Below are 24,684 nucleotides of genomic sequence, written 5' to 3'. Positions count from 1 at the left end.
TTGGTGCACACATACGTTCACATACACAAATGCATATTTATATTTATGTATTTAATTTTTGTAATACTCACTTGTCGTTTTCTGATTATTATTATTCATTACTGATGTAAAAAAAGACAGTCGTGCAAATTTCTTGTCATGTTCGCAATACACAGAAAAAAAGTCATTTGGCTGAAAATTTCACACATTTATTTATTATCATTCACAAACTTCTTTGTTTTGTCAAATTCAAGTACAAAGTCAAGTACAAAATAACAAAACAATTTTTGCTCTCTTCCCGTCCTTCCTTCAAATGTAAGTATTATCTAATCAATATCAATTTATTTTATGTTGGAAATGTGGTGGAAAATAATATCTAATCAATATCCATTGATAACTATTAATTAATGATAATAACACTAAGAAACACAATTTTGCAACGCGAGTGTGAATAACCGTTTCAGACGTATTTTTACATGCTGAATCCGTTGGCAAAAATTGGCTATCAAGTTGAGGTTTTGCGTTGCTTGCACTTTTTACATTCAGTATTTGTGCTTTCTCTCTTTTCTATGTTCGAATATATTTATCAAGTGCAAAAATTGTTAGAGATTTCAAGCAATTTCAAGCAACACGAAGAAATCTTTGGCGATAAACTTTTGCCAACGGATTCATGTTTAGCAGACAAAAGATGACACACTCGTATAACAAAGAAAAAAAGATTAAATTTTGTTCCACAATGTATCCATCAAATGTCTTTTAATTAGATTTTTTTGTAATATTTTATTATTTTTTTGTTTTTAAGTAGCATATCTTGATAATGTTAATTAAACATATAGGCATACAATTATCCACCTAGTCATATAATGTGCTAATATACTGTGCATAATATATTATGTATGTGTATACGTGTACATATAGTCGAAACTTGGAGATTGTAGCTTACAAACTAAATATGTGATTCATGAAATCAATCGAAATGTCTATTGGTCTACTTTTCGTCGCATTTTTATAATTGCTCATAAATTTCAAACGCGAGCGTGTAATATGTATGTGTGATTAACAATCCATTTTTATTATGTACATACAAAAATTTCTCATTTTATCTTTCTTTTTCTTTCTGTCTTCCCTCCAGCATATAAAGTCGATCCGCTTTTTCTCTCTCTTTCTCTTTCTATCTACTTCTCTTTCTCTCTTGAACTTTTAGCATCTAACTGCAATTAGATAAAGAATACAAAGCTTAGACAAAAGAGGGTATCATGGTGTAAACATATTTTTCTCTTTTTTTGTTACTATCGCAAAAGAGGATATCTCTTTTGCGATGAATTCTTATGGCGCGCAAACGTGGAATTCTTGTGGTGTTATAATGGAGGATTTTTTTAAAATCTGTCTAATCATACCAAATACGTAAAGTGTTCTCGTTGTATGTCTTTATTGTTTTTATTTTTTTTATTTTTAATGAAAATTTTGCTCTTTTTTTTTCTTTTAATTAGCAATATGTTAATACCGTCTGTCACGGGAATCCGAACGTGAGCGGCGATCTCGGCTGCGGCTCCGGGTCAACGATCTTCTGCGGGGACTGCGTGATCTCGATCTAAAAAATTAAAGGCAGTTTGACATCATTTTCATTTTGACATAGCAGACGAGATTATTAGAACGTATTACGTTCCACTCCATTACAAATTTTACAAATAAATAATATTGTAATTATCGACACCGTCTATCTTAAATTATCAATTAATGTTATTTGTCAAAAATAATATTAATTATATTATTACGATAAACAAACGATTATTTAGTACAATTAATTGCTAAAATAATATTTGTTAATTTAGTTGTTACTTTCAAATAATTTTTGACCGCAACTATTACTCTTTTAGAAGATCATTCATTTATTAATATACGTTAATTGTTAAATTTATATCTTAATTTTTTATTCTCAAATTTTAAATTACTAAAAAATAAATGTAGATTGCTAATTTAATGTTCTTACAGTAATCATTTACTAATTTTTAAATATTTGTGCAATTTGTTTTTACTTTTCAATGATCACTTATTTATCATTTGCAAGAAAATATTTGTAAAATTATAACATCAAATTTTGTTCAAAATAGAGTGAAGCGGTGCGATGGAACACAGATACGAAAAATCATCGCAAGGCAACTGTAAGAGAATTAGGAGAATTATCTAGTTCCTATTTTACCTAAAGGTGATGTACAAAAATTATATAGTTAGACACGATTAATAATGAATACAAAATGATGTCTCACCAATCAAATGCGAAAACAAAAAAAGTAGAGGATTAATTTTAGTAATAAAATCATTAAATTTTATCAATAAATGTTATATCTCGATGTAGATATAGATTTTATTTATATTATATGTATTGGCTGGGAGTTCTCTGATTCGATTAAACATCTATTGTTCATTTATAAAAATCCGATCAAAAACAATTTCATTCTCTTCATCAATATCTTCGAGATTCTTGTTTATACAGCCTCGACAAAACGCATTAATTGTTCATGGAATCAGACAGAACTCCTCACCGAAACGATCACAAATTTGAAATAAGAATTGTAACAAAGTAAAAAAAAAAGATATATATATAAAATAAAAAATAGAGATAGAGATAAAAAATCTTTGAAAATCGGTGAAATACCAATGTGAACATGTACAGGTGGTTGGTTGGTGGGTGGTGGTGGGATGGTGTGTAGTAGGTGATCATTTCGCTTATTTTGCGTGATCATTTCGTTCGAGGAGTCGAAGGTCGAGAAGATCTCTCGGCGGCAACTCTCACGCGTTCAGTTGTTGTTGCGGATAACACACGTTCCTAAGTGATGTCGACGAGTAGTGGCAGTAGCAGTAGTGGTAGAAGTAGCAGTAGCAGTAATACTAGTAGTAGTGGCAGAATAGAAACGTCGGTCTCGAAACGACGAACAGTCGGGAAGACAGTCGATCGTAGTCAAATGGAGAGACGCGCCGGTGGACAGAATTACTGTATGACGATTTCTTTTATTATTTTTTTTAATAATTTGCATCGCGATTGGTGGTGGTCACAAACTGGTGGTGGTGGCCAGTTGTGGGTGACATTTTTTTCTTACGGTGGCAAATTTTGTTTTTGGCGATTGATTCGATGTGTGCCGCCGTCCCCCTAAAGCTGAGACGAAGAGTCGAAGAAGGTGGATCACAACACCCGGTTGATTGGTCGGTTGGTGGTTGGTGGTGGTGGTGGTGGTTGGTGGAAGAGTAGTAGTAGTAGTAATAGTAGTAGTGGTGATCGAAGGGGAGAGTCCCGCAGTGGAGCGATGGACAATGTTTTTTTTGTTTTCGGTTCAAGACGGTTTTTTGCGGTGCACGATGGCGGACGGGGGAAGGGGGACAGCAACGGAAAAAAAGCAATGTTTTTGGCTCTTTTTTCTTTTTTTTCCGAAGGTGGCAGTCTCGGGCATTGGCGATACTCCGGCAGCGGTGACGGCGCACGGAAACTGTTGTTTTCGGTTGTTGCGCCGTTGTGTGCTGTGTGCACGTCGCAACACCACAACGCACAACATCGACGGGCGACGTGACGTGACGTGACAAGATGTACGGACGGCTTCCTATATACTCGGTGACTTGGTGGTGACTGATGGTGACTTGGTTGGGAAGTTAGTGGGCAGGCAGGCATATTTTTTGTTCAGTTTTGTTCGATTGACGATTGCGAGACTGACGATTTGCTTTTTTTTTTGTTCGCGTAACAATACGCTTTTTTCACGGCGGCTGTAGAAGTAGTAGTAGCAGTAGTAGTAGTAGTAGTAGAAGTAGTGGTAGTAGTGGCGGGGAGACGAGCAGAGCTAGGAGCTGACGCTGGTAGAATCTGCAAACGTCAGTTTTAGCAATATAATCATCAACGTTATCATACTCCTGGCCACTATCGCGTATTTCTTACGTTTCAATTCCTTTTTTTTTCTTTCGCGAACTTTCATCATTTCGGGAGAAAAAAAAGAGAATTTTCGAATCAAGAACAAAATTTACAATTGCACGCGCGCTCGCTTCTCGCCGATTTCATCGATCGATTCTCGCGTTCTCGTTTTATCCTAGACTGCCCACTCGAGTACGTACAAGAAAAAAAAAAGAAAAAAAAAGAAGGGAGGACCTCTCTGTGCTCCGTGCTGATCGACTCGAATATCTAGATATGTGATGGATGTATATACCGCTTCCGTACGCACCACGTTCTCGTCGCGACGCATCAAGCATATATATTCATCAAAATGAATTGATAAACGCTGTAGGTTCAGATCACACAGATTCACTTCCGTACGCTTGAATCATCTGCGTGCTTCATCCATGCCACGGTGCGTGTGCGATGAGAAGTGATGAAAAGCAGTGTTCGTCTCAACTTCCTTCAAGTCTCAACAAGCAACAAAAATATATTTATACCTGAGAAATTAAGATATTAACCATTCTCAACAGAATAAGAATAATAAATTTCCTGATATCTCTATTAACAAGAATTTATTCAAATTAATTCGATCATCAATCTGGAATTTATATTATGCTTTTTGTCAATAAGGAATTATTATTCGTTATTGCTATTAATATTAGAAACAAATCTATCTTTGCAATTCTAGTAATCTTCTATCTATATAAAGTTATTAAAAAGATGAAAACTTTATAAAGTTATATATTCAATTTTACTTCCTTTATGATTTGCGATTTTTACACACCGAGAAGATCTCCCATTTTGAAGTAAAAAGTAAAATCGATAATGGCACGATACGAAAGTTCACATATGAAATGCCAAAGTGCAGTTTAGTTGTTCCCGTTGCTACCACGCATTTCTGAAATTCACTGAGCCTGTTTCTGCTTTGTTATCACATTATTTCTATTTAATTCCTTCTCATTTTCGTCTACCATCGCACAGTTCGTTCAGTCTTGTCCTCCCACTTTCAATTCGATTGCCTATCAAGTACTATAATATTTTTTCTTTTTTTTTTACTGCCGCTCGAGCACCCACGATTCGCCGAAATCGTGATCGACTACTCTTTAAGACGTCCTTAGTTTTCCAATTATAAGTTTCGACCGCTTACACAGAGAACGGTGACAAAGCAAATAGCGAAATTGATTTCTAATTGGAAATTTTATTAAGTTCAATGCAAGTTTCTATTTTCTTTCGTTAATTTTGCCGATTAATTCGATTCCATCATCGTTCTCCGTTCTTAAATGCCTCTAGTGAGTATGACTATTATCTCGTGACAAATATTGCGTGCAATATGTATACTACACTGCAAGCAATAGTGTATATACCTACTGATTACTACCCCGTTTTGCCAGGATTCTGAAAATTAGTTTCTGAAAACTTTTGCGAAGCGAAAAAAATTTGTCGAACAAGTAAAAAAAGAGAAAATTTATTACCTGGAGTAACGGCTTATCGATGTTCTCCGCGGACTTTTCGAACAGGATCTAAAAAAGATTAAAAATAACTAATGTATGTCTGCTAAGTTATTGCTGGTGATCGCCTCGCGTCACGCTTTGAGAGATTTTCATTTGTCTTAGCACCTGAAAATTACGGTCGACCGCAAAATGGAACAGAGAAAAAGAAGCGAGACAGATAATGTGTAAAGAGGAGACGGGAAACTAAGAGGAGCAGGAAAATCTTACCTCGGATAACGACCAAGGGATTTCCTACGGGGGCTGCGCGACCTGGACCTACAAATTTGTTAAAAAAAAAAGGATATATCGTATATAAATCCGATTGCTAAAGCTTGTAGACAAGAGCGTTACAATGGGAAAAGAGAAATATAGAGCAAAAGAGATAAAAAGATATGAGTGGTGATACCCAAGACAATCGAGTACGAATTTTAAGATAAAAAGATTATAAGAAATCTCTCTCTTTAAAAAATGATTTAGTACATAAAGGGATAATATATGTTTCATATATGTAATATCGTCTATATAAGCAAATGAGAAAAAAATTGTTGATAATTTATTTTATTTAACTTTTATTTCATCATTAAAAAAGATTAAAATAATTTTACTAGAAGTTTATAGACTTAGATTATTAAAAAAATTTGATTGAAAAATAAATATATGACTTATAATGTTGTCTCTAGAATACTTTGAAATTTGTATTTTGATTTAATTTATTAATCATTAATATTTAAATTCTTTAAATTGCGCCAAAAAGCTAATTTCTGAAATGATAATTGAAAACAATTAATATTAATTGTGCTTGATACATTTTATTAATTTTTAAGAGTAACGAAACACAAATAAAACTTATTCCTTACAATCTTTTGCCTTAATATATAGGAACTAAAACTTACATATATAATGATGCGATATTTCCCTGTCCACGCGAACATGCAATGTGGATTTAGCCGCGCTCTGGCTAATCCTCGGAATTAACCTTTCACCATATTCATGCAGACTTAATATCTATAGCAGTGTAATCTCTACAAGAGGCATTGTGCGGCCTAATTTAAATTTGAACAAGAGGCAATCTCAAACTGCGAACTCACGATCGTGAACGAGGAGAAGGAGGATTAGCCAGTTATACGACACAGAGAAAGAAAAAAAAAACACGATGTATAAAATATATATATATATATATAAATATGCAAACTAGATGTAATATATATGTATATTGTATGTGTATATACATACATATATGTATATACATACACATATATCGATATTCCTAAATAGACATAAAAAAGGGACAATATCGATTCTCGCGGTGATGATGTGCACGAAAAAGTATTCGCTGAGATGAAACATAAGACTCGTGCATTGTTCATTTTGGTGATAAGAGCACACTCTTGCTCTGAGAGCAAGAGAGAAACTCTTCTACACCATGAATACCTACGTTGACGAGGAACGCTTAGCCGCGTCACAACTCTAACGTTTGTTTTCGCTGTAAAGTTGCTGCGAAATGCTATGTAATCTCTTACCTAGAATAACGAGGCCCAGGTCTGCGACCGCCACCACCACGGCGACTTCTCCCAGAGGACATCTCGACTCTTACTCTGGTGCCACAACATCGTCTGAAAGATGGAAAGTATGTCACTTGATATAGCTTTACACTATGATATAATAATCTTGTTATATCAAGCTATTTTTTTCTCCTTTTGGACAAAAACTAAAAAAGATCAATTTTAAAAATAATTACAATAGATAAGTAATTGATACTCAATAATCACATTGTAAATAATCTTTCAAAAAATAATAAATAATTGTAGAATTTATTTTTCCGTATTATTTATAAATTTGCTCATATGTGCTTTAATAATAATAAATTGAAGATTCATTATTACTAGAAAACTGTGAAACTTAGACCTCTATTCTGGAACTCTTAAGAGGATGTTGGAGTGACCGAATTGTTGAGAAAATAATTATTGCACTATATTAATTACGATCATTATCATTAGAATCTGGAAATTTTGTTGGCTCATTCAACTCCTTATACAAAAGAACTGTAATGACCGAAGCATAGGATGATTTTCGATGATCATGTTCAAATGTACGAAAAATTGAAATCGAAAGAACGAGCGTGCGTTTTTTTATATATAGAGATAAGATAAGATGTACTACATTTTTATAATGCGTATATTTTAATAAGTTGACTCTGAACACGGTTATGTAATTTCTATATTTCTGACGATTATACTGAGGATGGCCTAATTTGAGGCCGAAACGTCTATATTCTCATATATGTAAATTCGATTAATTTTATGTAAAGATAATTTTCGCCAATAAAGATCGTGCGTTTGTGGTAGATGTCTTACATTTCTCCGTTTAATTTTTGACCACATATTTATTTATTTTATAAATATAAGAACCAATCAGTAAAGAATCACTGATCAATTTTCTCTACTGAACGCAGCCATTGTCTAGCAGTAGTGTTCGATCTTGCAAGAGATGGCATTGCAATATGTTAGATAAGGACAGATGTATGTGTTTGAGTGAGACAGAACGATAATGTACGAAATGAATTAAAGGTATCACTCGTTTCGATTATCGACTTTTTTTACTTGGAATTTAAAAAATCTATCGACATCGATCAAGTTTGGCGGTCACTCCAGTATCCCTTTAAGGGGATCCTAAAGCCACTGTATTACCGACTAAATCGTAATTTTTGTATAATAATTACTTTTTTCCTCTCTTAGATTTGAAAATCCTTTCTATTAAAGTATATACATATGTGTCTATGAGGTGGAGTATATGCTGAGAACGATAAGAAATTTTGAAATTGAGACCTTTACCATTGCTTAGTCCAATATGCGCGCATGAGTGAGACAATGATTAAATTTATACGGCACCCAGAATCGGGTTTAATAACAACCGTAGTTATGAAACTGGCCAATCATAGTCGTTCCATTCTTCCGAGGAATGATTGGCCAATTTCTTAACTATGTGGATGTTATTAAACCCGATTAAGCGTGCCGTGTAGCAGAGGTCATTGACGTGGTAATGTGTTAACGACACGTAAATCTATAATATGGATAGAGGTATCAATCATGAAACTTTATCCCTAGGATGGAAAGTGAAAAATGAAAATTTTTACCATTGAAGTTAATGGAGAAATTTTTTACTTTTCACTTTTCATCCTAAGGAAAAAGTTTCATGATTGATACCCTAAATTTGGGATGATTACCCGTATGATAACGGGGTACGCTTGGACAAATAGTAGAAAATTCAAACTCGGGTTGATAAAAAACCCTGCATGTAAATGTGGTGTCACACTTCAGGATATAAACCATATTATGTGGTCATACCAGAAAATAATCAATGAAAGGAGATCATTGGAGCTACCTAATTTCGATTAAATTATAGACACCTTTTTTTCCTTTGAATATATTATGGTAGATTATGATCGTGGAATTATTAAGAACGTCTTGAAATTCTTTTCTTATGCTCAAGAAAAATTAGAAATTTCATTTTGATATTTATTTGATAAAAGAGCTCTGACGACATGCGCTGCTCTATAGCTGTGTTGTATGTAGCGGAGGTACTAGAGAAGTATGGAGGTACTAGAGAAGTATGGAGGTACTAGAGAAGTATGAAGAGGTTATGCACTGGGCACCTATCATGGAAAAAGTCGGAATGGATTCCGATCGAAATTATTCAATCAATTATTCCCTAGATTTCTATTGTGTTTTCTGGGGAAAACGGAATAATTTCGATCCGGAATCCATTCCGACTTTGTTCCATGATAGGTACCCTGGACTGAGTGGCCTTTGCAGCCCAGTGGTCTTCGACGAAAGCATGGTACTTTGATTCCTATGTAGGAATTGGAAATCCACTGGCCAGCAGAAGAAGAAGAAGAAGACACGTAAATCATCTGTGTGTAAGTGCTATTTTTTCAATATAACTAATTGTCTTTAGAATCCCCTTAATAACGACAGTAACAATATCATTGTACTGTCGTACAGCTTTTGTATCCGTACAGAATAGGTCTTATTCGTTTCACACGATTGCCACTTTTCGATTATATATTTTGTTGGAGATCGATGGCTCTTTTGCCAAAGATCTCATTATTTTGTTGATTTGTAGATTTCATTCCCATCAAAATTAATACTGCTTCGTTACACTAAAAAAAAAAAAAAAAAAAAGTTTCTTTTAAAAGGAAATTTAAAGTGTTATTTTTTTAATTGCGCGTCAAAATTCATAGTGGTTAGACAGATTTGCTCCATCCGCCAGAAATTTGTTTAATAAACCGATAAGTCTGCAGTGGTAATGGCAACCGTAATCAGTTTATCTCTTATATAAGATTTATTATTTAACATTCTTTTTTACTATGATCACATTTTTCTTTTAAGAATGTATTATATGTATTTTTTAAGAATGTATTATATGTACTTTTTAATAAAATGTGTGTGTGTGTGTGTGTGTGTATGAAAAAAAATTACAAATTTTTCTATAGTTAAATATAAAAAGTTTGATGATTTAGAACCTGTATATATTAACAATTAAAAATTATGTAAGTAGACATGTTTTAAAAAAATAATTAAGATAAAATGGGAACACCTTCATTTACACTACAAAATTGTATTAAAAATATTGATCTTATGAATATTTCATATATATGTTAATATATATATGTATATACATATATATAATATTTATTTTTATATGGAAAGTATAAATTTCTAATTTCAGTTATTTTTCGTAGAAACTATATATACATCCTTAAAAATTAATATAATCCACGAGGTGTTGGTCACTAGCGATTAAAATGTACAAAAATTACCTTGATACGGATTACCTTTAAATTACCTTGGATTACTTAAGATTACTTAATACTACCTCAAATTATTCCAGATTATCAAATATTACCTCATATTACCCAAGATTACCTTAAAGTATTTAAAATTATGTCATATTTTTTTAGATTACCCGAGATTTTTCCAAATTTACTGTGCTCATCTAAGATTATTAAGACCTTATATGAGTACATAGGCCTGTATTCAGAATGCGCTTACAACGACGTTAGACTACTCGTAACGTTTAAGATTTTTTAATACTAACAAAACAATAATATAAATTGAATATAAATATTAATAGATATTTTATAAAATAAAAAATATTTTAAAAAACACTAATAGTAACATAGACTCTTTGTTAAACGATCTCACAACTTAGTGCTAAATTAAAAATTTTACGACTAATCAAATTAAGCATAAATAAAAAGGTACCTGAGAATACTAAAGATTAGCTTTTAGATTTACTAAAAGGTACCTTACTCAAAATTTCATTTAGATTGCCGCTGAATTGTCTAGCCTTTGTATAAAAATTATCTCAGTGACCAACCCCTCAATGATCTATAACGTAATCTTCAGAATGCTTTGTATCTTGATACATAAAGATGGATTGTACATAATATAAGGATTACTAATTCTCAAACTTACGTTCCGTCCAATCCTCTTACGGCATCTTCAGCGTCTCGCGGGTCTTCAAATTCCACAAATGCGAAACCAGGAGGATTTCGAGCTACCCACACATTTCTTAGTGGACCATACTTACTGAATGCGCTTTCAATCTCATGTTTGCTGGCGCTGCTGCCTAAATTACCAACATAAACCTTACAAGACAGATCCCATTCACGATACCGAGACATTTTTCAACCTGAAAACAAACGTATTATAAATAAAACAGTCTAAAGATTTATTCGATATTTTGAACATATATATTAAAAGTCAATTCAAATAATGTAGTGAGTATCTCCAATATCTATCTATCCTTATTTGCTCAAAATCTATTTATGTACTTGTGATAGATGAAAATTGCGTATATTTGCCTAACTTTACACAATATGTATGTACTTTTATAGATCGTTTCCAATACATACTGCCAATACTGAAAAAATTACAGTTTATGTTGCGTGCATATTGGAACACAATCATATTAAAATTTCGAAATTGTCAAAGATTCGCAGACAATCGATTCATGTGTATTGTAGCAAGAAAACAAAAAAAGTCTGTTCTTTTTAACTAAATTTTTTATACCATTAATCTTTTTTCTTTCCTTCAATACAAAGAGAAAAAAAAGAGGAAAGAATTTAGTTAAAAAGAACAGGCCTTAGGATGGACATATGTTGGAGGAAAGTCTCAAAATAATGCCTCAGGTGGAGCAATTGCGCTTCGGAGTCGAACGAAGTTGCATGAAATTGCAATGGTTGTGTCTGTTGTTCTACTTCTATTTTTAGAGATTTTTTACTGAATTTGCTTCTTCTGTTTCATACAATTGACTCTGTATACTATTTAAATAACTTTGTTTCTGGCTGGCTCAGACCCTTCTCTGGGAATCGGAAGTCTTTCAGTTAAGAAGAATACCAATTAACCTTCCATCAGCAATATGAAATTTTCGCTCTTGTATCATCCTGGGTATTCGATCCTTTTATATTGTTCTGGATTGTATGAAAATCTGAAAAAAAACCTCTTGCATACTTGTAAAAGTTTGAACAAGTTTTTAGAAGATGGATTAAATTTTACTTATTTTTTACAGATTCAAATTCATCTGCCTTTAAAGTCCAATATTGCCGGTGGAAGGTAAAGGACGGGGCACAGATCTTTACATAATGCATAAAGCGTAAGAAAATCAATTGGACTTTCATTTTTGAAAAGAAACGAAATGAAGGACTTTGATTGCACTATACACTTTTGCACTATACAAGGTTTTGTACTCTTTAAAGCTATGACACTTCCAGTGTTTAATTATTATATTCTAAGATTCAATACAATAAATGAGTGAATATAATAAATGTAGAAAATGAGATTGAAACCGAATTTGGAATTAAAAAAACGTCAAAAATGCTAGTTTTATCGGTAATACAGGCGGCTCCAGCATCCTCTTAATACACATGTATAAATAAATTCTCAATAAGTGAATAAAAAGCAAAATAAAGTCAAATTATTATACTTATAAATGAAATTGAGGCGAGATTTACAAATTAACAACATTATTATCATCAAGCCTAACATCTTCAACATGTTCATTATAATTATAACTATGTAATTTTTAATTTTTAATAATGTATTAAATATATAAATTATATCAATATCAATTATGCCCATTTCATGCCTATTTCCACCAGTACAATTTAATTTTAATCTTGATTCAACTAACTCTTCATCTTTTTTTAATTCTTCTAGTTCTAAGAATTAGAAGAAAAATGAATAAATTGAACTGAGATTAAAGTTCATTTGTAGAAAGACATCGGTGCAGATTAATTTTAATCTCGGTTCAATTTGCTCTTCACGTTTTTTAATTCTTAGAACTAAAAAAAGATGAAGAGTTGGTTGTGAATCGAAATCAAAATTAAAGGTTTGTTTTTCTGATGCTGAACTAGTGTACACTTTTGGAACTTAAAGTAGAAATAGATATAGTTTGATTTGACTTGGCAAAAGCAAAAAAGAGAGGCTGAGCTCAGGGTATTAATCATGAAATTTTCTCTCTAGGATGAAAAGTGAAAAATTTCTCTATCAACCTCAATGGTAAAAATTTTTACTTTTCACTTTCCATCCTAGGAATAAAGTTTCATGATTGATACACAGCAGAAAAAGGAATTTTACAGCTGTTGTAAAATTCTTTAATGTGATTAGTCTTGCCCCTAGTTTCTCATTGGATGTAATTGTATAAACCAATCGTACTTAAGACTTTTACAACAGTTGGGGATTCCACTTAACATTCGCAACGCTAGCGAGCATCATTTCATCCGAGGGGGTAACCACTAGTTGAAATATTGTCCCAAAGATTACATGATTTCATCTAATCACAAATAATTTTTTTCACTACATATGAAGTCATTTGGTAAAATATACGATTTTATTTAATATTATACAATGATTTCTCGTGGTTGCATATGTAATTATTGGATTATACATAGAGATTCGTATGAATTTTATAATGATTTCGAGGATTCTGTCCCACGATTACATTAGTGGTTACCCCCTCGATTTCATTCTTGTTTAATATTTGAAAACGATAAGGATGAAATGATGCTCGCGAGCGTTGCGAATATTAAGTAGCAAAGCTGCTTTCTCTGCTGAACGCAGCCAATGTTTTTTACTGTAGTCTAGTGGAATCAAAAACAGACCTTGTGTATTTACATTGATATAGAAACGAATATTAATTCCAAGATAGATCGTCTCCTCTTTTTTTCCTCCTCGCCTTTCGATCCATAAAAATTTCACGATATATATCGTCAAAAGCTTTTCATTCCGGCTTCCCGCCATGGAGGAAGCGTCTTAAGCGCTGTTGATTATGTAGCACCACGTAACTCTCTCATGCGGAATTTCCAACAAACGTCAAGCAGTCGAACGAAACCTTTTCAACGCTCTGCATAACGAATTGATGATCAAAAATTCACACTTACCTATGAGAGTGTTCTATCAAAATTGCTTAAAAATCGTTTGCGGTTGGAATCAGATCAGTTAGATCCACGCCACAACTACACTGAAAGTAAAATGGCGTCGATTTCAGTCTGTTGGCACACATCGACCTGTTCATCCTATTCTTCCATCTTCATCAGTTTCCTATCAAGTGCTGCCACCGGCACTTGTACTCCGCAGTTCAAGTGTAGGTCTGATGCTGCGATTTTCACGAGAATTGTTTTCTAATTGTTGACGTTTCTAAGTCAACGATCAATCTTAATTATTGTTCGATGACAAATTATTTTTTTGATTAATTTATCAATTGAATTTTAATTGCGACAAAATTTTGCTAATTTTTTTAAGTCGAATATTGATTAACATGCGATTCATGCGACGGAACTGGATTATAAAGTCTGTTCTTTTTAGCTAAAGTTCTTGCACGGTTCATCTTTTTTCCTTTTGTCTTTATTGTTGGAGAGAACAAGAGAAAAGATGAACCGTTCAAGAAGTTCAGCTAAAAAGAACAGGCCTATAAAGAGGATTTTTTTATTGTTATTTCTTAATAAATTAACGTAATTAATTAATGCATATGAATAAATAATACATTCATCATTAATCAAAAAGCTTGGGCGAGATGATTGCATGTTTTTATTTTGCGATTTGAAATTCAACGCTATATTTGACAGTGTATATCAGAATGTGTCGCAATATGATCTTTTTTTAACTAATAAATACCGGCATTCGTGAGAGACGCTATATTAGAATTTTGAGGAAATAAAATTGAAAAAGATCATATCGACGACGTAATTTTAATGGAAAATAAAATAATCTTAATTTCTCATATATTAAAAATTCTTGTTGGAAAAAGAATTATCTCCAAATTTTTTAAACTTCCATTACACATTAATTTACTTATTTTATTATTAAATTTTCATTATACACTAACTTTTAAGATATATTGATATACACATAAATAATCTCGTAAACGTTTCTCCATTTTTGTTTTTTGTAGTTTAATAATTATACATTTTATAAAAAAATATTTTTCACATCATATTTTAATACGCGACTCCTGGGAGCCTTTCTTTGTAAATAAAGAATTAAAAGGTAAAGTAAAATCTTATATATCGTGTCGCGATAAATATTAAAATATAGTCACAACTAAAATAATATTCTGAAACTGTTACTTTGTTTTTTATTTAATGATTTAATTAACGAATTATTTATATTTAATAAAAAATTGTTTTATCATTAAACATAACATTAAATAAATGTTTATTTAACATCAATATTATATCGCTTATTTTTTACCTATTAAAATATAATAAATAAATTCAAGGCTAATGAGAATACAGCGCAGTCAGAGAGGTGTAAGTTGTAATGATAAAACTTTTATTACTTTACGAAAAGGATAATGTCATTATTATTCCAAATTGATTATACGTTTGATTCCCTTTGGAGTCCTCTTCAGCATGAAAATACAGAGATTTTGAAGTATTTGAGGAGTAGATTTTCAAAATGCGTTTTGTTCTAAATTTCATTTTTTTAGTTAGAGATGGCGGGTGTTCAGTGTCGAAAGACTCATATTATAAGCTACTCTGAGATGTTCAAAAAGCATTTTTTCATCGTTAATTTATATGCTGAAAAAACGTAGACATTTTAAAGTGCATTATCTTTTTTAACTAGAGACAAACAAAATGCATTAGATTAACATTTTTAGTAATTGTTTAGCAATTTTGTTTAATATTTCACATCCTATTGATTGATGTATTGTTATTTTCTGTAAAGTGCATAATTTCTTTCTTTCTCATTTTCTGGAAATTACAAATTTTGGACAAAACGTATTTTGAAAGTCTGCTCCTCATTTATAATTATGCTATAATTTAGTTATAAATTTGCTCAGCTTATAGCTCTTTTTATCTTTTTTATTCAAATATACGAAAAGTTTTTCTACCTTTTTAAAAAATTGCTGTCAATGAACATTTTTTGACGTACTACATGAGATGCTTTACATAAGAATGATCTTTGCGATAAAAAAAATCTTATAATTAATGGACTAATCTCTTATAATCTATTTTCTCCAATTGCACCAAAGGTCGCAGCTGTTCCGCAAATATCCTCATATCCTCTGCTATGGCATCCTGCCCACTAGGAGCCAACACGCTAAGCTCAACCAAATAACTCTGTGAAATCATTTCCGGCACGCCTTCTGGCACCTTACCCTGGTTCACCTTGAAGATCTTCGATACGGTAATCTTCATTCGTCCTTTGCGAAACATGTAGCCACGAGTAACATATTCGAAGTCCAGCTTGCAGCCCAATTCAGTGAGAAACTCCACTACGGTGTTACTTGTAGCAATGTCGATGCTACTGCGAACGATCGTGGGTCGAGATTTATCACCTAGTTCAGGTTGGCCAATATATCGCAACTGCCACGGCATGTCTGCGTTGCTTGCATCCAGAGTACGTCGCACTCGCAGTAATAACGGTTGTTCCTGCGGAGTACTTCTGAAAAGAAGTCAAACAAATACTTGCAACTCAATATGTAAATTGACTTTGATTACATTTTTTCATAGATATATCTGTTTTTATAGATACATCTATAAATAAAAACATATAAATTGGAATAAAAGAAACGATTTTACCTGCGAATGCTGAAACACATCTCATGATCGTAGAAACCCTCAGGTCCATGATCTACATTGTCACACAAACCACGAAGTCTATGCAGCAGTACTTCTACGGAGGTATCTAACACTGATCCTTGTAGTAGATATTCCTGATTGGGAATAATGTTGGACTTGAGAGCAGCAGTTAAGCTGTCCATGGCAGTGCTGATTGGAGCAGCCATGTTGGTTTATATTAATTTGAATGAAGAGTAACAGATTCAGAACTGTTCGTGATAATGTAAGTGAAACTAAAGAATCCCTGTTATAAATGTAAATTATTGATATATTATTGATATGTTATTTGATATATTATTTGATTCTTCTTAAACAAAATTTCTACATATTGCTCATTTACTACAAGCTACAATAATGATATAACTAAAAAATTGTAATCTTTTAGTTGGTTGCAAAAAAAGAACAAAACATTTCTTTAAAAGAATAACTCATTCCTTTACAATCAATTATTACACTAAAATTGCATTTCAAAATTAAGATTACAAAATTTTAATAGTAATTCTTTAGAATACGGGCCTCATCTCCGATTTTGATGAAATTGGGCTCATTCCATGTGTTTTTACTCAAAATGAAAGAATTTAGCAAAAAAATGCGGCGATCGGCCTCGTGAACCGAGATATCAAGCGTCAAAGTTCGAGATTTTAGAGGTTAAGATATCTGTCATCCCGACTCGATATAGCGCTATGTATACGTTCTGTTTTAATTACACAAATTCATTGCTTTCAAAACAAATTCTCTGCTTCACAAAAACAAATTCACTGCTTTAAAAACACAAATTCACTGCTTTAAACACACAAATTTTTTGCATTAACAATGAATTTGTGTTTTTAAAGCAATGAACTTATATTTTTAAAGTAGTGAATTTGTGTTTTTAAAGCAGTGAGTTTGTGTTTGTGAAACAGAGAATTTGTTTTTAAAGAAGTGAATTTGTGTAATTAAAGCAGAACGTATACATAACGTTATATGTTCGTTTTGGTGCCCACACGCTTTAAGCGTCATTTCATCCTTGTTATTTTTAAGTATTAAACAAGGACAATTGATGCTTACAAGTGCTGTGAGCGCCAAAGCGAACGTAGCCCGAGTCGAGATGACAGATATCTTAACCTCTAAAATCTCGAACTTTGACACTTGATATCTCGGTTCACGAAGCCGATCGCCGCATCTTTTTGCCAGATTCTTTCATTTTGAGTAAAAACGCATCGAATGAGCCCAATTTCATCAAAATCGGAGATGAGGCCCGTATTCTAAATAATTATCACTTTAATGATTCAAAACATTCAAATTTACTTTCTGGAAATCTTTGTTTTTTAAGTTGTAGTAAATAAGCGATATGTCTTTTTACATACCTCTGTTTTTATAATTATCTATAGCATGGAGTTGAAGTAGTTGAATCCTTTCGTACATTCATTTCTCTCGGAGATCGAGGGAGTTCCTTAAATTCCGTTCTCTATATTACACCTAACCTCAGAGTAAACTATCAATTTGTGACTTTATAAATGTTCTAATTGATATAGAACAACACTTTTTTATTTTAATCAACTTAGATTACGTTTTTTATAATTTTTATTCCATGTTTAAAAAAGGAGTAAAATGTATTGAAGTCGAAGTTATGCAATGTTTACAATACTGTGACTTGTAAGCAGAGAGAAGCCTGAGAGTCACTGAGAGTTGCCATGCCCGGGATTTAACTGCAGCCTTATTTTGAAGCGCCTCTATGTCCACAAAACGTGGACATTGAACTACGTAGTTCAATGTCCACGATTTTTTTATTGTATTTTTCGCTATATCACGATCTTCGATCCGTTAGATAGACAAAGACGAGCAATCATTTGTTCAACAAGCGCCGACAGATTGATTGTTCATCTTTATCTATCTAACAGACCGAAAATCGTGGACATAGCAAAGAATACAATCAAAAAATCATGGACATTGGCTACGTAGTTCAATGTCTACGTTTTGTGGACATAGAGGCGCTTCAAAATAAGGTTGCAGCTAAATCCCGAGCATGGCCGTTCTCAGGCTTCTTTCTGGTTGTAAAGCCTAGTGTCCACGATGCTAGAAATCCGTCAAAGATCTCGGATGAAGAAAGAATTGACCAATCGCATTGATCATGTGACTAAATTGTTTAAATGTGATTGGTTAATTCTTTCTCTCTCCGAGATCTCGGACCAATTTCTAGCATCGTGGACACAAAGCTTAAGACAAGTGTTAGGTTGAGATCTGTGATGCTATATATACCCACGGTGGAAAAAACTTTTCCACCATGGCTATACCGGCGTCGTTTCACGCATTTACGCGTGACGTAGCATCTTATCTCTGTTTTGTTCATTAAATATTAAAGAAGGATAAAACGATAGATCATGTGTGAAACGGAACTATATTTCCATCTCTCCGACTTTTTGAATGAATTTCTAACTCCGGCTGGGAGAGTATATTTTATGAAAAAAAAAATGCAACTAAAATTACTTCAATAAAATTTATTATTTTAATAAAAATTAAATTGGAGAGAAAAAGTTACTACGTTTTTCAGTAAGGTATGCTGCGTTCTAAATTTTATTCCACTTTAATAAGTTTTTATAAGACTTTAAATTATATGTTTACATATCTAACATTCTTAAAGTAAATATTTATTCTGGTAATTCGCATATTCCTTTATGCTAATCAGAGAAAGAAAATTCATCGAGATATATATATATATACAAATTAACAAATTCGCAGTCTTCACACATAATAATAATAATATTTTTAACAATTGCACTATATATGCAAGAGCTCAAAGAGCCTCAGATACGAACGTAATAAAAAATACGATTCATCTCGTTTATCTCCTAATAAATTTAATTCGACGAATTTGTTATTGGCACGATCTTAGTTCCTTGTTAAAATAAAGATATAATAATGAACTGATCAAATGATCTATAAAAATTGACAGTCTCTTCTGGTAGAAATCTACTATATATCACTATATGTTATAGAAGCAAGACATTTTTATTTCACGAAACTTACTATTCCGGTAGATTTGTCAACGTCCAATAATGGCAATTATTAACGCATTCGTCGCTAATGAAATATTTCGGAATTTTAGATTATATATATTCGATACATTTCACGGTTGCTATAAAATATCACCTAGAGACGCACGTTTCATAGTCGTATATTATAACAAAATTGAATTTTTAGTTTAATTTTTAATCTATCGAGCCTTATATTATTTCCTTATCGTTATAACAAAGTATTATCGCGCAACATCGAACGATATTAAACTTATTATGGAAAATTCGACAGTCTCTTATATTTCGCAAATCCTCTCCGTTCTTTCTAGCTGTGTTTTCTACAATTGTTTTTAATTCCTTACAATTTTATCTTTCTGTACGATTTCTGTTGTATACATAATTGCTTTGCTTTAAATGCCAAAAGCGTAATGGGCTTTCTACAATAAGCCATTACCTAAGTTTTAAGTCTTAAACTATAAGAAATTGACCATTCATAGTCGAATATGAGAAGAATAATCAACTAGGGATGATCGATTTCTTAATGGCTTAAGATTTAAGCTTAAGTAATGGCTTATTGTATAAAGCCTACAAGAGAGAAAGCATGGCTAAAAAGAGCGGTCCGATTATTAATCGACGCGTCATTTCGTAATTCCTATAGATAGCCTATTACTTCGAAAATTGTTCCTAGCTAGGATAAACGCTATTAATGCGCTCGTAGAAGAGTAGATATGGACTGGCAAGCAGCACCTGCGTCAATGACACGCTCTCGACAATGACATCGGACGTGTACAGCCATTGATCCGCTTTATTTCCACGTCTGAAGCAAACGAAATGGCCGGAGTCTACTGGGCCGCGGTGCTCGATTACCGCGCACAACCGATACTTGTGTTTACCCTGTATCGTTATGAAACTGTTACCGAGAAATTTCGCGTCACCCTATAAAAATAAAAAGATTCTAGATTAAATTAGGCCCAGTTTCACAACTCATGGTTAACTCTTAACCAAGATTTAACTTATTCTTTATCTTTTTCTAATGCTAGAATTGGAAAAAGATGAGAAACAAGTTGAACCTCAGTTAAGCGTTAACCACGAGTTGCGAAACTGAGTCTTAATTGAATTGTGCCTGATCAATCATAAGTTTAGATTGAGAGTTGTAGGATTGTAAATAAAATATTTCTAGGAATTCCTTATTTAATAAATTTACTATAAATCTTTTTATAAATTACCTGCGCGCTTCTTTTTTTTGTCTCCGTATAAGTGTACGGATCTAGCACCAGAAATTCGGGGAACGTGATCTGATCATCCCTTTTAATTGGCATGCCGGAAGAGCTCCAAGTGGTCCTTGGAATGTGCAAGCATAAACACTTGGGCAGTTTGCCGAGGGTAAGAGTCTTGATGGCCGTGCAACGCGACGAGCATCCATCACATTGCACATCGCGCACAATTTCGCTGTCTACGAAACGTGACAGTAACCATTCCAAAGAGTGGTGCTGTGGTACAAATGATGAAGTGAGCGGCGGTAATGGTAATGATAATGTTTCAAGCTTATCGTAACGTACTGAAGACTGAAAAAAGAAATGAGGATTAAGATTAAAATTTAGTATTATTAAAGATTTAACATTATTAAGATTAGAATTCAAGATTATTAGAACTGTAAATTATTTTGATAGGAAGCGAGGAAAAGAAAATATTATTATTGATATTTGGATTAAAAAGATGCGTACAAATGAATTAGGTCTGGTTGTACCAACGTTACTTTGACTTTAAGCAAGACTTAAAACTCTCTCTGTCTCATTTTAAAACGAAAGAGAGACAGAGAGTTTTAAGCCTTGTTTAAAATCAAAGTAACGTTGGTGCAACGGGCCTTAATAACGTTTGAAAAATTCAAATAAAAAAATTAGTAACGAAAAAATTGGATCATTTTCGTGACAATACCTTCCAGAAACAGTCGCTGCACTGAACTTGGCTAGTGATTAGACCTGAGAACGGATGTGTCTCCACTGACATTGAAGGAATGTTAGTAAATGACATGGCGGCGCATAGAGATTTCCATGATCCGAAGAGACTCGTGCAGTCACCGTTGCCTTGAATGCTTCGAGATAGCAACTCTGAGGATCTAGCGAGAATCATACCGGGCCTGCACGTGCTCGGAGATGCACTGGATATGGACGATGTTGAAGTCATCATCTGATTGTTGCAGTTTTTGTCGAAACCCTTCGGATTATCGGAATTATTCTCCACTGACGCTATGTCATTACAAGAGGCGCTTCTGAGATTCAGAGTATCGCCCGTTCCTCTTACATCTGGATTAATAACCGGGCTTGGTGGCAGTGCATCAGACAAACAACCTTTCTGAAATCATGAATAAATTTTTCAATTAGTTACAAAAGTCTTAAAAAATCTTTTTTTTTTACAACGGAAAGTTTCTGTTAAATTCTATAATAATGACATATACTGCATACCCTATTAGTAGGTTGCATTTCAGTATCTAACGCACTGAGAACCACATGGAACAGTTCATGAGCATCTTGATAACCAGGTCCAAAATTCCACAATGAGCCAACGGAAGAGATGATTTCAACAGGTGTCACATTGCCATACAGGTCATCCGCAAAACCATTAATTTCTATGAAATATAAATTAGTACAATGTAAGATATAAAAACATGAATACAGAAAATTTAAAAAATTCAAAAATTTAATTTAAAAAAATACTATCATTTTTAATATACTGATTAAAGATCTTGTTAAGCAACAAGAAAATTAACAAAAAACTTAGAAATTAATTTAATGTTTAGGGATTAAAAGTTGCAATTTTAAATCCACAATTAAACTACTAAAGATAAGATCAGATCACAGCCATACTTTTGAGAACAGAAAACAGTGTGTCAGCAAAGTTTCTATCCTTCTTTTCTTGCTGTTTTTGAAGCCAGAAAATAAATGAGGGACAAGCAGCCAATGCTTGTAAAAGAGAATTCAGGAAACATGTGTATCCCAAATTGTTAATCCCAACAACTCGACCTAGAAGCAGACAATAAAGTCACAATTAAACCAGAGAATTTGTTTTCTATTAATCCTCCAGAGTTAGCTTTAGCATTAGTGCCAAAATTTATAACATAATTTATTAATGTGAGTCTGTAAAACTTGAGACTGTAAGTATTGACGTGACTCATTTATGTTAATTAAAAAACATCAATTAATTTTAGAAACCAGAAACCAAAATGACATAATTCAAATCAAAAAGAATAAATACCAAATATTTTATAACAATAATGATCTACAAATTTGCAAATGTAACATAAAGAAAATTGAATCGTTTGATATTTTTGACAAAGAGATTTATAACTGAATGGGTTCAATAGATTCATCGTCAGCTCCAAATGATTATGTATGTAATATCTCTTGTGATTATATAAGATAAAATAATTAAAAGAAAAATGTGTGTAAAATAATCAAGTGTAAATAAAACTAAAATCATAGTAATTGTGCTTCTTAATAATAAATCTGTAACAGAATTAAACTTAACAAAAATACTCTAAAGAAATTATGTATCTGATCTTTTATATAATACAATAAAAATATACTTGTATACATATAATTTTTTTCCAATGGTAAACGATATCGATAACGGCTATATTATTTTCTTTATAGTTTCATTACACAAAAATAAAGCACAAGGATAAAAGGGTAAAAGGACGTCGTCTTCGTAATAAACGTTAGATGAACGTAGCCCAGACGTCACCTTTTTTCCTAGGCTTGGGCGATGGACCCCACAGGACGAAGAGACCCACGGCGATGGCGAAGCCCACGCCGGCAAACATTGCGATTTTCTCCACGTCCATCGCGCACCAAATCGATCAGGACTTTCCACCAACAATCCCTATGAGGAAACGCTTTAACCTATGTTCCGGTCCGGCTAATGCAACTCGTCCTTGATTTTCGTTCAGGCATACTTCCGCGACGATTAAGCCTTCCCCGAGGCGCACCGTAAACGACGAAATTCACGTGGTTGACAGGACCAAGTTTTAATGAGAAATCGCCGAGGATAACTCTTCCGCACAGGTCGCGAATCGGTCGGGTGCGCGAACTCGCTCGACTCGACGACACGAGTGGACACGAGCGATTTGCAGGTTATGGTCACTGTGGTTGATTCGGTTGGTCGACGAACGCAGCGCGAATATTCGCGATACGCAATCGGTGAGGGGCATTTCACTCTTATGGTCACTGTGGTTGATTCGGTTGGTCGACGAACGCAGCGCGAATATTCGCGATACGCAATCGGTGAGGGGCATTTCACTCTCGAGTCACAGTGGCTACGTTTACACCGTGCATTTAGGCCGCGGCCTATACAATAGATGTCTTTGTTTATCCTGTATATTAAAACAGTATTATAAAAACTGCTTATACTATCTGTGATAGAAGACACTTTTTAGTTTGTATTTATGTTTTTGAAGTTGTATTTTTACCTTTCGTTTAAGAAATATTGTCTAAAAACAAAGTGGTATGTCGGTATCGGTGACCTTCCCCTATTTAATTTAAATAAAAATGTATGTTTTTGTGAACCCATTCATATAGATATACCTGCATATTTAATATAATCTAAATTATTACTCGAAATCTCTCTTATTAAACCTTTTTGTTTTTTTTTTCATTTATATTGCATTAAATTATTTATTTCTAATTCTTTTGTTTTAAAATTTAAACGAGTTTTTCTACGGTTTTTTCAAAATAATAATTATTATAATTGACATGTAAACAACACGATTATAATTCGATTTATCCGATACAACTGTTGAAATAAATCAACTACGTTAAAGCAAAATGGGCTTGATGAAACTTTCTTTTTACAATAAAGTAATAGATGTTATAGTTTGCTACCATAATGAACTTTTGTTATCATAACAAATTATTGTTTAATAGAATTATATTCTAGGTGCTACAACTTGAACAAGTAACATCATTTTTAGTGAATAAATTCAATTCATTCTGAATATGTGATATGGTGCTATGTAAAAGGAGTTAGTATTTGCTTATATTAGATATCGTGACAGATATCATTGTAAGATCAACAAGGCTAAGAATAAAATTATAATTTTACCAAATGCTATTTAATAATATTTTTGCATAGTTTCATAATTGATCAATTATCTAGTATCAGCAAATTTTACAAATACAAAAAGGT

General features: G+C 32.9%; 3 protein-coding genes and 1 pseudogene across 10 annotated transcripts; all 4 read right to left on the bottom strand.

The window, feature by feature from the left end:
• Nucleotides 1–99: 99 nt before the first annotated feature.
• Nucleotides 100–13,976, bottom strand: LOC108724257 (RNA-binding protein 1). Of its 7 annotated transcripts, XM_018450563.1 has the most exons (7): nucleotides 13,829–13,976; nucleotides 10,863–11,079; nucleotides 6,906–6,998; nucleotides 5,614–5,661; nucleotides 5,368–5,415; nucleotides 1,484–1,570; nucleotides 100–1,190 (listed from the first exon to the last, which is right to left on the bottom strand). In XM_018450563.1, the coding sequence occupies exons 2-7, from the start codon at nucleotides 11,069–11,071 to the stop codon at nucleotides 1,187–1,189; spliced, it is 489 nt and encodes a 162-aa protein (XP_018306065.1). In that variant the 5' UTR covers nucleotides 11,072–11,079; nucleotides 13,829–13,976; the 3' UTR covers nucleotides 100–1,186. The 7 variants fall into 7 exon arrangements, with proteins under 7 accessions (XP_018306065.1, XP_018306085.1, XP_018306099.1 ...); XM_018450583.1 differs by lacking the exon at nucleotides 5,614–5,661; XM_018450555.1 differs by lacking the exon at nucleotides 100–1,190 and having other exon boundaries at nucleotides 1,477–1,570.
• LOC108724254 (uncharacterized) lies at nucleotides 2,924–3,544 on the bottom strand (annotated as a pseudogene).
• Nucleotides 13,977–15,754: 1,778 nt separating the features above from the next.
• MED18 (mediator complex subunit 18) lies at nucleotides 15,755–18,398 on the bottom strand. 2 transcript variants are annotated; one of them, XM_018448697.1, is made up of 3 exons: nucleotides 17,857–18,398; nucleotides 16,472–16,754; nucleotides 15,755–16,334 (listed from the first exon to the last, which is right to left on the bottom strand). In XM_018448697.1, exons 2-3 carry the CDS (start codon nucleotides 16,675–16,677, stop codon nucleotides 15,875–15,877), a joined length of 666 nt encoding a protein of 221 aa, XP_018304199.1. In that variant the 5' UTR covers nucleotides 16,678–16,754; nucleotides 17,857–18,398; the 3' UTR covers nucleotides 15,755–15,874. The 2 variants fall into 2 exon arrangements, with proteins under 2 accessions (XP_018304199.1, XP_018304210.1); XM_018448708.1 differs by having other exon boundaries at nucleotides 15,755–16,331.
• A 1,698-nt stretch (nucleotides 18,399–20,096) lies between these two features.
• Nucleotides 20,097–23,626, bottom strand: Usp30 (ubiquitin specific protease 30). Its single transcript, XM_018448148.1, has 6 exons — nucleotides 23,245–23,626; nucleotides 22,368–22,523; nucleotides 21,966–22,129; nucleotides 21,439–21,855; nucleotides 20,730–21,068; nucleotides 20,097–20,439 (listed from the first exon to the last, which is right to left on the bottom strand). The coding sequence occupies exons 1-6, from the start codon at nucleotides 23,342–23,344 to the stop codon at nucleotides 20,188–20,190; spliced, it is 1,428 nt and encodes a 475-aa protein (XP_018303650.1). The 5' UTR covers nucleotides 23,345–23,626; the 3' UTR covers nucleotides 20,097–20,187.
• Nucleotides 23,627–24,684: the final 1,058 nt, after the last annotated feature.

The sequence above is a fragment of the Mycetomoellerius zeteki genome, unplaced genomic scaffold (assembly GCF_001594055.1).
Source record: "Mycetomoellerius zeteki isolate Tzet28-1 unplaced genomic scaffold, Tzet1.0 scaffold106, whole genome shotgun sequence".
In the NCBI taxonomy this organism is placed as follows: Eukaryota; Metazoa; Arthropoda; class Insecta; order Hymenoptera; family Formicidae; genus Mycetomoellerius; species Mycetomoellerius zeteki.
Note: the sequence above shows the minus strand (reverse complement) of the source record. Positions and strands in the feature narration are given on the sequence as shown.

What these genes read in the sequence shown, in the direction of transcription:
- MED18 (XM_018448697.1), bottom strand. Translation starts at nt 16,677, where the DNA reads ATGGCTGCTCCAATCAGCACTGCCATGGACAGCTTAACTGCTGCTCTC. An exon ending in ATGTGTTTCAGCATTCGCAG is followed by an intron (nt 16,335 to 16,471) that starts GTAAAATCGTTT and finishes ACTTCTTTTCAG; the next exon opens with AAGTACTCCGCAGGAACAAC.
- LOC108724257 (XM_018450546.1), bottom strand. Translation starts at nt 11,071, where the DNA reads ATGTCTCGGTATCGTGAATGGGATCTGTCTTGTAAGGTTTATGTTGGT. An exon ending in GTAAGAGGATTGGACGGAAC is followed by an intron (nt 6,999 to 10,862) that starts GTAAGTTTGAGA and finishes TCCATCTTTCAG; the next exon opens with ACGATGTTGTGGCACCAGAG. An exon ending in CCTGGGCCTCGTTATTCTAG is followed by an intron (nt 5,662 to 6,905) that starts GTAAGAGATTAC and finishes ACAAATTTGTAG; the next exon opens with GTCCAGGTCGCGCAGCCCCC.
- Usp30 (XM_018448148.1), bottom strand. Translation starts at nt 23,344, where the DNA reads ATGGACGTGGAGAAAATCGCAATGTTTGCCGGCGTGGGCTTCGCCATC. An exon ending in ACTGTTTTCTGTTCTCAAAA is followed by an intron (nt 22,130 to 22,367) that starts GTATGGCTGTGA and finishes TATATTTCATAG; the next exon opens with AAATTAATGGTTTTGCGGAT. An exon ending in AAATGCAACCTACTAATAGG is followed by an intron (nt 21,856 to 21,965) that starts GTATGCAGTATA and finishes TCATGATTTCAG; the next exon opens with AAAGGTTGTTTGTCTGATGC.